Source organism: Sceloporus occidentalis, unplaced genomic scaffold (genome assembly GCF_023333645.1).
Source record: "Sceloporus occidentalis isolate IW3139 unplaced genomic scaffold, rSceOcc1.0.p SCAF_1, whole genome shotgun sequence".
Taxonomy (NCBI): Eukaryota; Metazoa; Chordata; class Lepidosauria; order Squamata; family Phrynosomatidae; genus Sceloporus; species Sceloporus occidentalis.
The window spans coordinates 178050518-178066046 of record NW_028316981.1 but is presented as its reverse complement, the minus strand read 5'-3'; the positions used below and the strand labels follow the sequence as shown (position 1 = coordinate 178066046).

At 42.8% G+C, this 15529-nt stretch overlaps 1 protein-coding gene across 1 annotated transcript in view; it reads right to left on the bottom strand.

Annotated features, from left to right (window-relative positions):
* The window catches only part of LOC149322843 (uncharacterized), a 110723-nt gene that overhangs the window by 78343 nt on the left and 16851 nt on the right, over nucleotides 1-15529 (bottom strand). The window contains exons 2-5 of the mRNA XM_089483875.1: nucleotides 9857-10004; nucleotides 7440-7554; nucleotides 6776-6823; nucleotides 2594-2913 (exon numbers count right to left, since the gene is read on the bottom strand). Coding sequence (XP_089340001.1) covers nucleotides 2594-2913; nucleotides 6776-6823; nucleotides 7440-7554; nucleotides 9857-9966 — 593 coding nt within the window. The 5' untranslated portion in view covers nucleotides 9967-10004. The remainder of the gene's footprint in view (nucleotides 1-2593; nucleotides 2914-6775; nucleotides 6824-7439; nucleotides 7555-9856; nucleotides 10005-15529) is intronic.

Here is a 15529-nt window from a genome sequence, read left to right as displayed (position 1 = left end):
TGATTATATATGTCTGGTGTTCTGCCTGTTGGGGAAAAGGGCATTATAAATAAACATTATTGTTGTTGTTATAGATAATAAATCCGGCAGAGTTGAGACAGCACACAGATCATGCTGCTAATGATCAGCCATCTTAGCCAAAGTCCCGCTGCACATTCCTCAAGCAACCCAAGAGACAACTATGTACACCTGATGGCCAATATAGAAATACAGAAATTAAATAGACTATATAATTAGAAGCAGAAGATAGAGAAGCTCCATTCTCTCTGGAAAAACAAGAACAGGAGCAGATTGTGATACAAACCATGAACTGCTACTCTAAAAAATGAGAGTAAAGCTAAAGAAGGATACTAAACCAACCATAGTGCCACACAATACAACCTGAAGAACATCCATGTAGAATTTAAAGACACTAAAAAAATAAAGATTTGTACTATTAAACCTAATTGACCAAGAGCCAGAAAAGCTCTGGACTAAAACCAAGGAAACTGTCAGGGAAGAATGCAAAAAGACACCAACTGCAGCCAAAAAGAAAGGGAAGACTCAATGGATGACAGATGAAACACTTCAAGCAGCTAGGGACAGATGAGAAGCAAAAGTAAAAGGTGACAGTAATAAGTCAGGATATTAAATGCAATTGTGCAATGACATGTGCACAGGGACAAGGACAACTACTTTAATAATCAATGCAGAGAAATAGAAGATAACAACCAAGATCCAGGATATCAAAGGAAATTTTAAACTAATAGCGAGGATGCTCTACGACCAGCAGGAGAACACATTACATGACCAAGTACAAACAAAAGGCCAATGAAAACAGTACACAGAAGAACTATACAAAAGAAATGTAAGGATGACAGATTCATTCAAGGAAGAAACATTTAAAGATGAACCTCTAATTTTAGAAAGTGAAGTGAATGCTGCATACAAGCCACTTAGGAGAAATAAATAATCAGGAACCAATGGCATGGCGACAGAGCTGATCCAATCTACACAGACAGAATCTACTCAAGTTCTAACTAAAATCTGTCAACAAAAATGGGAAACAAAAGAATGGACCAGATTGGAAATGTGCAAGATACATCCCATCAGCAAGAAAAGGGACACCAGGGATTGCAGTAACCACATGATCTCCCATGTAAGCAAGTGATGCTCAAAATGCCAGATGTCCAAGATGAAATGCCAGATATCTAAGCTGGATTCAGGAAAGACAGGCATACTAGGAGCCATATTGTTAACATACGTTAGATAATGGAGTGTGCACCCAAGAATTTCAGAAGCAAATCTGCCAGTGCTTTAAAAATTATAGCAAAACATTTGTGTATATAATCTAAAACTATGGATCACTAATGAAATAGGATGCCAGAACATATAACTGTCCTGATGTATAACCTGTACTCAGTACAAGAGGCTAGCTAGTATCAGGACAAAATATGGAGAAAAGGCATGGTTTTCAATTGGCAAGGCGGTTAGGCAAGGCTGCATTTTATCACCCTATCCAGTTAACATGTACGCTGAACATATCAGACGCAAAGCAGTATTAGACTCAAAGGAAGGAGGCATGAAAACTGGAGAAAGCAACATCAACCATGTAAGATACACCATACTACTGGTAGGAAATAGCAAAGACTTAGAATGATTACAGAAGAAAATCAAGGAAGAAAGTACAAAGTCAGGTTTACAATTGAACATTAAGAAAACAAAAATATTGACTGCATATTATTTACATAATTTAAGTACACGATCAAGACATTGAAACAGTACAAGATTTTCCATACCTTGGCTCAGTCATTCATCAGAATGGAGGCTAAGGAATCAGAAGGCTAGGACATGGAAGGACAGTTAAGAAGGAACTGGACTGTAAAGATAGATACTTGAATATTCAAGTTAGGATTGTCCATGCCATCGCATTCCCAATTTCTATGTAGGGCTGTGAAAGCTGGACAGTGAAGAAAGCTGATAGGAAGAAAATCAATGCATTTGAAATATGGTGCTGGAGAAGAGTTCTACAGATACCATGGACTGTTAATGAGACAAATAAGTGGTGTAGTAGTTTGAGCACTGGACTATGACTCTAGAGATCAAGGTTAGATTCCACATTGTACCATTGAAACCCATGGGGTAACCTTGGGGTAATCACACATGCTCAACCCCCGGGAACACCATGAGAATTTCACTTTAGGGTCACCATAAGTCAGAAACAATTTAAAGGCACACATCAACAATAAAGAGCAAACCAACCCTGAACTCTCCCTAGAACCTAAGATGACTAAGACTGTCATACTTTGTATATATCATGGGAAGATATGACTCACTAGAAAGGACAATAATGCTTGCAAAGGTAGAACTCAGTTGAAAAAGAGGAAGACCACATTATAATGGATAGACTCAATCAAGAAAGCCACAGCCCTGAGTCTGCAAGACCTGAGCAGGGCTGTTAATGATAGGGTGACTTGGAGGTCTCACATTCATAGGGTCGCCATTTAAGTCGAAGTCGACTTGACGACAATTAACAACAACAAAGCCTTGACATAGAAGATTGTCCAAAAAAGTTGGCTATCTATTGCCGGAAAAGGGCTAGAGAGATGCTCACGCTATAGTTTCTTCCGGGTTGGTCTCTTGCGGTGTTCCATCTCCCAATTTCTCTGGAGCAGGGACAGGTGGGGTATGATTCTGGTGCTGTTCATTCTGGGGCTCTGGTTCTGGCTGATGTTCAGAAGCTGGAAGGTCTTGTTTCTCAGTTGGAATATCAGCAGGGGGTTCTTTCGGCAAATCCACCTCCAATTTTAGAGGTTTCTGATCTGGGCATTCAGGATCTGGAGGTTTGTCAAACACTTGCAAGTCAGGAGGCTTCTTGGGGGAGGGAGTGGCTGCTGTCTGAGATGGAAGATGCCTCTTGCTGTTCTTCTTGACCTGAGGAAGGGAGCAACCGGTAGCGCTGTCAACAACATGATGCACATAATGTGATTCCTGAAGTCCAGGTTCCTCACTTTAATGGGATGGATTATTAGGCAAAAAGCTGCAATATTGGAAGAAGAACTGGAAGACGAGAGTCATTCTTTTCTTTTACCTCTCTGCAGTATTCAGACCATAGACAAAAGGGCTCCCTTTCTCAACAGAGAAGTTCCACTGGTCTCCCTGGGCCAAGGGTGGGAACTGCATGCCCTCCAGATGTTCCTGAACTGCAACTCACAGCAGTTCCAGACAGAATAACTATTGGTGAAGAATGAATAGGTTGCTTACCTGTGACTGTGGTTCTTTGAGTGGTCATCTGTGCCCTCACACATTAGGGTGCAAAATCCTAATATGTGAGGCACAGAGACTACAAAGAAGAAACTGGAATGCAACAACATCTGGAAGGGCATATAATTCCCACCCCTGCCCTATCTGCTAGCATGCAGTAGAGAGGGTAGATGCAGCACAAATGAGAGACAATCTCTCCTTTCCAACTGTTTTCCACTTAATTAGAATCTCAGTCTCAGTGAAACCACTTAGCAGGCCATACAATATTTCCTCTCACCTTGTTGCTTTTATTGTGCTTTACCTGGGAGAAAGACACAATTACTGCCAGACAGACTAGATGTCATTGCTATTCCTCACCCTCAACACAAGGCACTGACAGTTGGTCATCGTGGCATACAATCTGGAAATCCTCAATAGCTATGCATTTCTACATTTTAAACCACACTGATTTACTCTGCAATTGTGTCTTGCTCATCACTTGAGCAGAGTTCATCTGGCCTAGCCTTTGGATAGCTTCACGGTAGTGAAACAGATTACCAAAGTCTTATCCTAGGAGTTTCCAAAACTGTTAAGAATTTCCCTTCCAGAGGATGGGGCAGGGGTCGGCAACTTATGGCCTGCAGGCCGCATGCGGCCTGCTGAGCCGTTGGGACCGGCCCCTGCTCGGTCCTGCCGCCGATTGCCGCCGCCAAAGACCCCACGGGGCAGGTGTGCAGGGGCTTCGGACTCTCACGCAGGCCCCTCAGAAGACGGCAACGAGCCGGCGAGGACACCCGCGCGGGTGTCCCCCGCCTCCTTTCCGGCCTGAGGGGATTGGAGGCCCCTCAGGAGCAGGGAAGAAGTCGGCAAGGACGCCCGCACGGGTGTCCCCCGCCTCCTTTCCAACCTCTGAGGGGCTTGGAGGCCACTCAGGAGCCGGCGAGGACGCCCGCGCGGGTGTCCCCCGCCTCCTTCCTGGCCTCTGAGGGGTTTGGAGGCCCCTCAGAACCTGGGAAGGAGCCGGCGAGGATGCCCGCGCGGGTGTCCCCCACCTCCTTCCTTGCCTCTGAGGGGCTTGGAGGCCCCTCAGAAGCCAGGAAGGAGCTGGCGAGGACACCCACGCGGGTGTCCCCTGCCTCCTTCCTTGACTCTGAGGGGCTTGGAGGCCCCTCAAAAGCCGGGAAGGAGCCGGCGAGGACGCCCGCGCCGGTGTCCCCCGCTTCCTTCCTGGCCTCTGAGGGGCTTGGAGGCCCCTCAGAAGCCGGGAAAGAGCCGGCAAGGACGCCCGCACGGGTGTCCTCCGCCTCCTTCCTGGCCTCTGAGGGGCTTGGAGGCCCCTCAGAAGCGGGGAAAGAGCCGGCGAGGACGCCCGCGCGGGTGTCCCCCTCCTCCTTTCCGGCCTCTGAGGGGCTTGGAGGCCCCTCAGAAGCCGAGAAGGAGCCCTTCGTGTTCTCTGTGCAAAATCCCCTCTCAGCACCTTGTGCCTTTCTGGGTTGAGACAGTGTGCATGCTTTTCTGCCTTTTATTTTGAATTGCTTTGTAGTAGTTTCCATGCTTGGAACTATTATTATTATTATTATTATTTACTTGCCCTTGGTGTTCTTTGTGCAAAATCCCCTCTCAGCACCTTGTGCCTTTCTGGGTTGAGTCAGTGTGCATGCTTTTCTGCCTTTTATTTTGAATTGCTTTGTAGTAGTTTCCATGCTTGGAACTACTATTATTATTATTATTATTATTATTATTATTATTATTTACTTGCCCTTGGTGTTCTCTGTGCAAAATCCCCTCTCAGCACCTTGTGCCTTTCTGGGTTGAGACAGTGTGCATGCTTTCTTCCTTTTTTTTAATTGCTTTGTATGCTTGGAACTATTATTATTATTATTATTATTACTCCGGAGGTGGAGCATGCAGGCCCGCCCCTGGAGGGTGGAAGCTCCACCCCAGCACACGACCATGCCCCCAGAGGGTGGAAGCTCCACCCCCAGTTGTCTGAGGAACAGCAACCTAGCCCCTGGCTCAAAAAGGTTGCCTACCCCTGGGATGGGGTGTTCCATCACTTGAACTATATTTTGAGGTGATTCAATTGCTAAGAATGATAGAGGTGGAATAAAATCAAAATACAAAGTGGGTTAAATTAGAAAAACAGAGCAATCAAATAGAGTATGTCTCTATCTTCCAAGGAAAAACATGGGGGGGAGGGGAAGATAAAATAATTGGTCCAATGATGGTGAATTATAAAATATGGGAGATGTGGAGTAAAAAACTGGGTATAAAAAACTGGAAGTGGTTACCAATCGAATATGTAAATAAAAGTAACAATGAAGAGTTTGGAAAGATATTAAAAAAATTAAAGATCAAGGGATTTAAAATAATTGGAGACTTATATGATTCAACAGGGGCACAAATACAGGAAGAAAAATTAACTATATTGATTGGAAATCAATACTGGTTTCAAATAAAAGGGATAATAAAATTATCAGATGAAATACAATTGAATTTTTAAGACCAAAATGAATTGCTAGAAGAAATAATTAAAAAAATTAGAAGGTGGAAAAGGATTAATAGGGGAAATTTAGACGATTATGCTAACAACCCAATTTAGAATGGTAGAAGGACTGACAATGAACTGAGAAAAAGACTCATTGATTGATACAGACAAAATTAAAATTTGGCTACAAGAAATTGTTAATATTAAAAATACAAATGTAAAAGAGCAACAAATGAAAATGACTGGAAAATGGTACAGGAGGCCACATCAATTAGCATTTATAAATGATAAATTTCAATCAAAATGTTGGCATGGATGTGGAGCTAAAGGAATTTACATCCATATGTGGTGGGAATGTCCAGTTGTTCAAGAATTTTGGACAGAGGTTAAGAAACAGATAAATATAATAATAGGGACAGAGATACAATTAAGCAAAGAAAATTGTCTAACTCTCAATTTAGGAGAATTAAGATTAAATAGTAATCAAAGATACGTAATAAAACAATTTCTAAAAGCTGCTCATGCAGTGATTGCTTATGGATGGAAAAATAAATCAAACTGGAATAAGTCTTATTTGTTTAAATATATAAAAGAATACATATTATTTGTTTTCCTTAGGGAAAGAAGACTTAAATATATTGGGGAAAGTAATAAAGAATCGTGGAAAGATAAATGGGAAATTGTGATTAAGAAAGTGGAAGATAAAATGGGGCATAAAGAAGTAAAAAATATAATTAATGATATTTTCCACATCTCCGATAATGATTGTTAACTTGATTGGAATGTATTTCCCTCAATGCTGTTTTTGGGAGGGGGGAAAGGTATATTATGAAATGTGGATTATATAATTTGTAATATGTACTGTGTAATAAAAAAAAAAGAATTTCCCTTCCAAGTTCTCACACTGAAAAGGTTCCACTCCTTTGCACAAGTGTAACTAGCAGCAACCAAACTAGGAGGGAGGTATTGTACTATGTCTTCTCTGTCAGTCTCCCAGATGCTGTCTGACAACAAATCTACATACAACACAGTTCTGGCCTGAGCAGACCACATATATACACTCACCTTTTGGTGCCCTCGTCCAGCAGGCGGGCGGAGTGATGGTGATGTAGGCTGCAGCAAGAGAAAGCAGCAGTTAGAGAAGGCAACAATTAGGTTCCAATTTCTAAGGCAAATGAGATCAATCTATTCACCACTTAATGCTGAGCTCAGAGAATCAGTGGTCCCATGGACAAGGTTGCTCAAGTGATAGTTTTTAAAAATCTAACCCAAGCATCACCTGCATGCTAAGCTTCCAAGAAAATCAACCAAGACTAAGCATGCTTGGCTGGACTACAGCATCAAGACATCAGTTTTGTAGGTACATACAGAAATGGTAAGGGATGTACGTTGCATCTCATCCAAGCATGAAAAACTCATAGGTTGATAATACTCCAGCTATGTCTCAGTTTAGCCCACCTCACAGGGTTGTTAGAAGGACAAAATGGCAATGGAAGGAAAGTAAACATGAATATCACCTTGAACCCCTTGATGGAAAGGTGGAGTTATTGGTGAAATCATTCATCACATAGGCCTGCCTGGTTTACCAATGAAGCTCTTAAAATATATGAAGACTTGGGTTCATTAATTAGCTGCTCTTTACTATAAACATGATAAAGAGGACACAGACACTAGTTCATTTTTATAAAATGATTTCTGCCATCACAACTAATATTATGTAGATCAATACCTCAGCACATGGTTCCACAAAAATCCCTTTCTTGAAATCAAAATCTGTCAGGTCTCGTGAACATCCAAACAATCTGATAAGCTCCACTCTGCTGCGGATCTTCTCACCTCTGGGGCTATTGGAACAAAAGCAATGGTAAGCTGTTTCAGAAAAGTAAACTGAAATTATGTGTTTGTAGCAGGTTCATATGATCTCAGATGTTTATATACCAAAAAGGACTCCTTGATCAAAGCAATGGGACAGGGGGCAATAGGAAGTCAAAGAAGGCAGGTAATATGAGGTGATATGAAAGTGGAAATATAAAATTACAGTGTCTCATAATCTTTCATAATACAACAACTTGTGGTCAACTACCAGAGACAAATTATGAAGATTCAGGGCAGATAAAAGTAAACGCATTTCCACAGAGTGTACATAGAATAACCTTTACTATCACAAGGTCTAGGGATGGCCACCAACAGACAGCTCTAAAAGGGTGATTTATTAGTCAAATATATAGACTATGCGGTAATCAATGCCCCCTATATATATTATTGCCAGCACATTATTTCTTTCATTACCATTTGCTACAAAGCTGCTGTGATCATGTCCTGCTTGTGGGTTTGCTATAAGTATCTGTTTAGCTATTATGAAAACAAAATGGTGGACTAGTAAGGCCTTTCGTCTGATCCAGTAGAGGTCCATTATATTCTAAAAGCTGATTATCATACCAGAACTGTCCAGTTTCTGATGCAGCTTCCTGCACGTTAATACAGAATTGACACTACTGATATGGATGGTAACAATGAGGAAACTGATTATTCACTGCTGACAGATGTAGTTCAATGCTGTATGGTAGTAGAGATGAATGATATTCTAAAAAAGAGCCACCAACATTTCTAACACAATCTCACCCTAATCTCCTATCCTGTTGCAAGATCCATTTGGGCGTCCAAACCTATCCTCCCATCTATACTAACTTTAAGTAAATAAGAACTTGAGCTTCAGAAATGCTCAGAATAAATATATTGGGAATCCATATTAGAAATAATAATTGCCTTTGCTTTCCCTGTTCACCGCTCTTCCTATCACAAACATCTAATTCAGTAATGACAGGAAACTGCAATTCTAGTATGTAAAGATACTAATACAAACATTTCCCAAAGTCAGGAGGGTCTGCATTTATCTGACCATCACCCATGAAGGAGAAGAATGGTGATAATACGTCAGTGGGTTGGGATTTTTACCAACAGTGGTACAATCAAGTCTCTTTGTACTTACTTATGACCAAAGAGAAGAACACAGAATCCAAGAACCACTGACCTAGACCACTGACCTAGACCAACACCAGTGGTTAAGGGCCAGGAAAGACTTTTCACGATGTATATAAACATATTCCTAATTATACTGCATCTCTGTTTTCCTTCCTTTTAACTGTAACCTGAAGTCTTGGCTCCGAGGTGGGTTATAAAACATACTGTATAAAGACAGTAGAAGTGGCGTGTGCTTTCAAATCACCTGACAGCTTATGGTGATCCTGTGAATTTTATAGGATTTGCATAGGCAAGGAGTATTCAGAGACAATTTAGAGCTAATACACAATACACTGCGTGTATTATCAACTACATTTTACAACTACAGTTCTCCCTCTTGATTCACGGGGGTTAGGGGAACAGGACCCCTGTGAATATAGAACATTTGTGAATAAGGTAAGCCCCTCCCACTTCCCCACTCCGATGCCTGAGATGGCTGTCCAAGGCATGGGAGGGGCCAGAGGGAGCTCACCCGGTTCTTCCCCCGCCCTCCCCTACCTTTAGGAAGCCAGTTAACTGCCTCTAGGAAGCCAATTAAAGGGATAGGGGGGCGGGGGGGAAAGAGGCAGAGACATCCGCCTGCTTCTCCTCATCCCCTCGCTCTCCTGTTCCATTTGTGAATAATCATAACCGCAAATCTGAAGTCCAAAAATCTAAAGGGACACCTGTACATTTTATTTATAACTCTTACAACAAACTGTAGATAAAAGAAAGAGGATGGTATGTAGAAATAGCAAGATAAAACAGTGGACCTTCAGAAGTTGTGCTAAATTGCTGAAGGAAGACTAGTTGAAGGTTTCTAAGCAGCATCTCTCTTGCCTCTGAACACTTATGAAAGCCTTGATCTAGGGCAGGCAACATGTGACCCTTCAGATATCGGACTGCAATTCTCATTAGGTTCCTAGGCAGCATAGGCCATGGTGAGAGATAATGGAAGTTTCTGTTCGACATCTGGAGGACCACAAGTTGCCCATTCCTGGCATAGATACTTTTTTCCTTCAAAGGCTACTAGAATAGTAGTCAGAAGGAGATAGATTACCCCCTTGGTCTAAGGGAGCGTTCATGAGATATAGAGCCAGTCCTTGCAATCTTCCCAGATATAACCTTCCCCTCCAAACACATTACCTCTTGTAGTAAGTATCTGACTGTTTAGTTTTTGATCCACCTTTACGGAAGACTTCACGACGCTGCCAACCAGGCCCCAGAGAGGGGCAATCTACCCAGCCCTCCGTCATGTTGTCGACCCAAGGAAGAAGATACCAAAGGATGAACTCTAAAAGAAGAGAAAGGAAGAATCAGGTCACAATGTTCACTTAAGGCACACATGACAGACCACAGTACTAGAAGGCACATAGGAAAAGGCCAGCAGAAAGCCTTCTATGGAATTTGGAACCAGTCTCCACCATATGCAGCTGTTCAACTGCCACTCCACCTGTTATCTACATGATTTCCAGACCAATACATCAATATAGCTGTATGGATTTGGTATCCTGAGAACCTCTGTGTAGACATTCCTTTATGGCAGTATATTTCTAGTCCTTACACCTGCAAGACATGATGACATATAGGTATTAACACCAAGAGAAGTCACAGGGGTCTGATGAGAGTAGGAATCTCAATAGACAGAAAGGGAAGGGTTACAGGTCCTTCTGCAAAAACACCTTATCTTTCCACCATGACTATGGCTCCTTGATTCACAGCCATACAGTCACCCTGTTCCTCAAGATCTTTCCCACATTCTGTTCCAATTTTTATCTAAACCATATCCAAATTCCCCATAGAAGCTTTCATCTTAAAAGCACCACATTTGAAACAGTTCAGTTCTGCATTCTAAAGATGCCTTAGAGAAACAGAGAATTGTGTCACACAGACTGACAGTGGAATGCCAAAAACAGCTCTAAACATCCTAAGTCTTTCCTTAATTAAACTTGAAACTGAAATCCAATTTTTATAAACTATATTGGCACCCAGAGCCATGCAAGAAAGCACATTTGCACATTGCTTGGGGAAAGTCATAGCAGCAGCAGCAAACTAGATCAAATCAAATAACTAAGGTAAGGCTTTATCCTTCTCACTTTATAACTCACAGCTGAGATGAAGTGCAGCAGAGAGGTTAGTTCCACATATTGTTGATGGGAGAACAATTTCAATTGCCGAAGTAGCAACCTTCCACAATTTGCAAGCAGGTCAAAGTCAAAGGCAAGTGGAACATTCTCTGAGACCTGGCCCAGCTCACATGTGAGTTACCAACAGCTCCACTAGTAACAGGAAAGGAAGCAGAAAGATCTTCCTATCTGTCACCAGTACAATTTTTCCAGAAATGCTGGAAGGGCCTCATCCAAGCACAGGCAAGCTTTTTGCTGCAAGGAAACAGCTAGTTTTTAGAGAACTCAACCCAATGAAAATGCAAGGAAGAGGCAAACACAACTCTGCCATTTTTCAAGATACCAAGGTAAATGGTATCCTCTTTCTACTAGAATACCCCTAGGCAGATTTCATATACATTATTGCAACCATGCACTCCTTAATTTAAGGGACTGTCTTAACACAAGGTCCCGCATTAAGAGCATTTGAGGCAGTTTTATGGTGACAGCATCTTTAACTATAACATAACCAATCTGACATTCCAGATAGCATGTGAGAGACAAACAGTGGGCCCTCTGATTTCATGAGGGTTAGGGGCAGAGGATCCTCATGAAAGTAAGGGGGGGGAACTCTAACATCTTAAGTCTCCCGGTCCCATACGCATGCTACAGACTACGCTGCTGCAAAAATCTCCACCTTGCTTCCAGGCTGCCTTTGCCACATCGCCATTCTTTAACAGCCCCCAAGCCTTTCCCACTGCACCTCCCAGGACAACACTGCTGCAGAAATATCCTTCATTGTCAACATCCTTCTTTCAAGAAGGAAGAGAAAGACAAAGAAACTAAAGGAGATTTTTGCAGGAGCTGCAGCAGGCCTGGGCTAGCATTAGTGGCAGCAACTCATCCCCTTCGCCCTCCTCCTACTCCTCTCCATCCCCTTCATTGCCAATAGTCCACTCTAGTAGAAGGTGCACACAATCCCCAACCAAGGTAGCTTCTGCCTATTTGCCTTCTTGCGCCTTCGGCCATCAGCTTCCTTTCCATCTTGCTGGCTAGCTCACTCACTTTGCCTCACTCAGCCCTCATGCCACTATAGCATCCTTCTCCCCATCCCTGGCCACAAGCTTCTGCCCTTTCAGGACCACAGATGATGGTAATAACACAAGGCCAGCTTGAATGAGAGGTGTGAAGGGAAGTGGGGAGGAGGGCAAAGTAGTGATTGATTTTGCTGCTTTTTCAAATGTCCTCCTTCTCAGCTGCCTTTCTCACTCAAGGTGGCCTCAGTTTAAGATAACTGTTGGGAGGAAGAAGGGAAAAGATAATGAGCTGCTTCATTTTGCTGCTTTTGCAAACACAAAAGGATTGAAAACAAGTTTCCCCTTGCTTGTTTATATGGACTTTGGTGAACATGCAGCCCATCCAGACCAACACATGAGTGCCCTGAACTTCTGACTGTAAACTGAGGCCAGACGCCAAACACAGCATATGTAATTCCACCTAGTCAACACTGTATCTTCACACTGGGTGACCACAGGCCCTGAGCCATCTGACCACCACAGTGCAGCCCCCAGTCCCAATAAAGGAACCCCCAACTGGGAGTCTGTGACAATAAGGTCTCTCCATCTACTCACCATTCAATGACTATCTAACAGAATCCTGTCAATGTCAGATACAATCATGTCTTTCTACTTTCACATCTCCACTGGATAACCCAGAGACTACGAGCCTTACTCATGAGTTAACCCTTCCGATAACATAGCCCCAGAGTCTTGCAGGATCATTGTGTGCGTGTTGTGTGCCTTCAAGTCATTTCCAACTTTAGGACTTATTTTCCTTTTTTGCTAATGTTGGCAATGCTTTCTTTTCCCTCCCCACCAAGGCATCAAGAAACAACTCAGAGCCCTTAAAAGGACAAGTAGCCAAATTAGCCTTAGATTTTATATCAACAATCCAATTCTTTAACCAAAGTTGACGCCTAGCAGTGACATCAGTTGCCATGACCCTGTTGCAGATATGGGGTGCAAATAACTGGAAACTGAGGTCCAATGTAGGAAAGGAAAACAGACTTATTCAGCCAAAAACTCACAAGGGAATCATTTCCAGAGTCTGCGGACCCAACAGTTATTTTATAATATTAGAAAAGCAGCAGGCTGGGCTTCACATTCAGCACCGGACATATATTCCATATAAGGCACAACTTAATATTCTATTGTTTATAGCTATCCCTCTGTAAGTGACACTTCTAGATGCATATGAACAGCTCATGTATGCCACACAATCACTTGGAAGAGCATTGCGAAAAACAGAAAACCGCCTTACCAGAAGTAGCAAGTGCTGAAGTGTGGCTAGCCCTGTGGTCAAAAGTCTATAGCAGTCCAGACTAGATAGATGGGAGGGGGACTGGCCACAAATGCTGAACAAAAGTTCATATCCCTCTCCTTCAGCGAATTCTGGCTAACACAGCATTTTACATATCTGCACACTGACCTTTTGGCAAGCAGCTTCTTCTTTAGCACAACATTATTATCTTGTCAAGCAACAAGCAAGAAAGCATAAGCCGTTTTCTTTATAATATAGCTTTTCTATATTTTTCTAATGATATCTACCCTCAACCCTAAAGGCAAATTGAACAGAATTGAGATTAACATCTGCCATAAAGCCAGAAACCTCAGCCAATTTATTAACAGCCTATCTAACTTTTAGCCCAGGTTGTTAAACTGTGGGGCAGGACCCCGGGGGGGGGGGGGGGGCATGAGAACTGCTCAAGAGGAGGCACAAAACTTGGAGACCCTGATCCCCCCTCGTTCCTACTCCTCTGCTTCCCAAACCTTTTCTTTTCTGAAAGTGAAGAAAGGGGTGAAGAAGGCACTTGGAGCAGCTGCTTGAGAGGGAGGAGAAGGAGACCAGAGAAGCTCGCCGGATCATGGCCTCCAGCAGGGCCCATCCCCAGCCATTGCTTCTTCTTCCCCCAGCTGCTGCATAAATATATTCATGAATCTTCATAAATACACATGAATGTGTGAATAAAAACACACACGCTAAACAAATTATTTTTATTCATCGACTACACTGAGTGGGGGGGGAGCTCAACGTCCACATGTAAAGGGGGTCACAAGAGTAAAAGGTTTGAGACCCACTGCCTTAGCCCACTTACTGGAGGTCCTAGCTAACAGGGAAGAAATTAAAGCTGCCTGGGTGACAAGAGCCACCACCTCATGAAACCTATGCAAAAAAGTCTCCAATTTCTTCTCTCCTGGATCTTTGGGGGTGTCATCTCCAAACCTAGGGAAAATGAATCCTGACCCCAACCAGCCACTAGGCTACCAAGGAGTGTTAGACCCAATTTCTCCATAACCTCATGAGGTAGAAAAAATAACTGTTTTGTATAAGCTAAAGCCACTTGGGTGGGGCCACTCTGCTTCCATAACATCTGTAATCCCCTCTGGAAAGGTCTGATCTCAGGCACTGCCTCTGTCACATCACTAACTGACTGGCAAGAGTTAAATTCTGGGACTTTTCAACCTTTCTAAGAAGAACAGGAAAATCACTCAAATCAAACAAGCATACAGAAACTTTTTCTGGGGAAATATCCCCCAGTCTGAAGACAACTCTCCTTCTTCCCTATCAGAAGGGATGGGAAACACAGAAGTGAACAATTCCAATGAGCAGGAGAAACCATTACAGGGGAGAGACCATCACAGAACAACCCCTTTCACAAGCTGCTGCCTCCTCCCAAAAGGAGACAGAGGATTCAGAGATATGATGCCATCAGGACTGCCTTTCAACTTTACAGCCTCTAGAAGGCTTCCACTTGTCTGATTCATTGTCCCTAGGTCTGTGTTGCTTTTTGTGCCCAACTGACTCATTGCCACCATTTTGTGAGGCCTCCAAAGCTACTGCCATCTCCTCTCCACCCTGACCCCTGGGTGCTTAGTACTTGTTGAACAATTAAATAAATCCAGCAGCATAATGCCAGGGATAGGGGTTTGGCCTTCAAAAACAAGGGCTGGGACGGAAGCAGGGGTGTCAAGTTCACTCACCCATGTGGCCAAAACCACACACAGCAGCAAGCATGCATGCTCAGTTTCAGCATGTGAAGCACTGCCCTGCACCACTGCTGCCTCCACAGCATAAAATAGGGTAGGAGCCAACCCTCCAGTCCACGGGAGGCTAAGTTGGCCCTCTCCGGCAAGCAAAAACATTTTTATTTCAGCAAGCTTTTTAAAATCTTGCAAGCCTGTTTTATTTTTCGGGGAGGGGGGAGATTATTTTTTTACCCTTTGTATGTTTAAAATTTTGTATGTTTAAATTTTTAAACTTTTTACTGTTTTAATTAGGCTATTTTAATTGGTTTTTAAAATGTTTTAATGTGTTTTTATATTGTGAGCCGCCTTGGGTCCCTTTTTGGGAGAAAGGAGGGATAAAAGTAAAATAAAATAATAAATAAATAAATCTCCAATCACTAGCTGTTCCCGTTAAGGTAGGGAAACCTGGAAGGAAAAAGAAGGAACTCTTTTAAAAATGTTTTAAATTCCCATTTTAAATCTGTTCAACATCTTCAAAGGCCAGAGCAAAGGGAAATCTTGCTAGCTCTCCCACTTAAGGTAGTTGAGATGACTAGAAGAAGCTCTGCATCCAAGGTGCAAGGGAGGAGCAAGACTCATCGTAAGGAAACCCCCCCCCCCTTGCATGCTGCAAGAAAACAAGGGTTGCC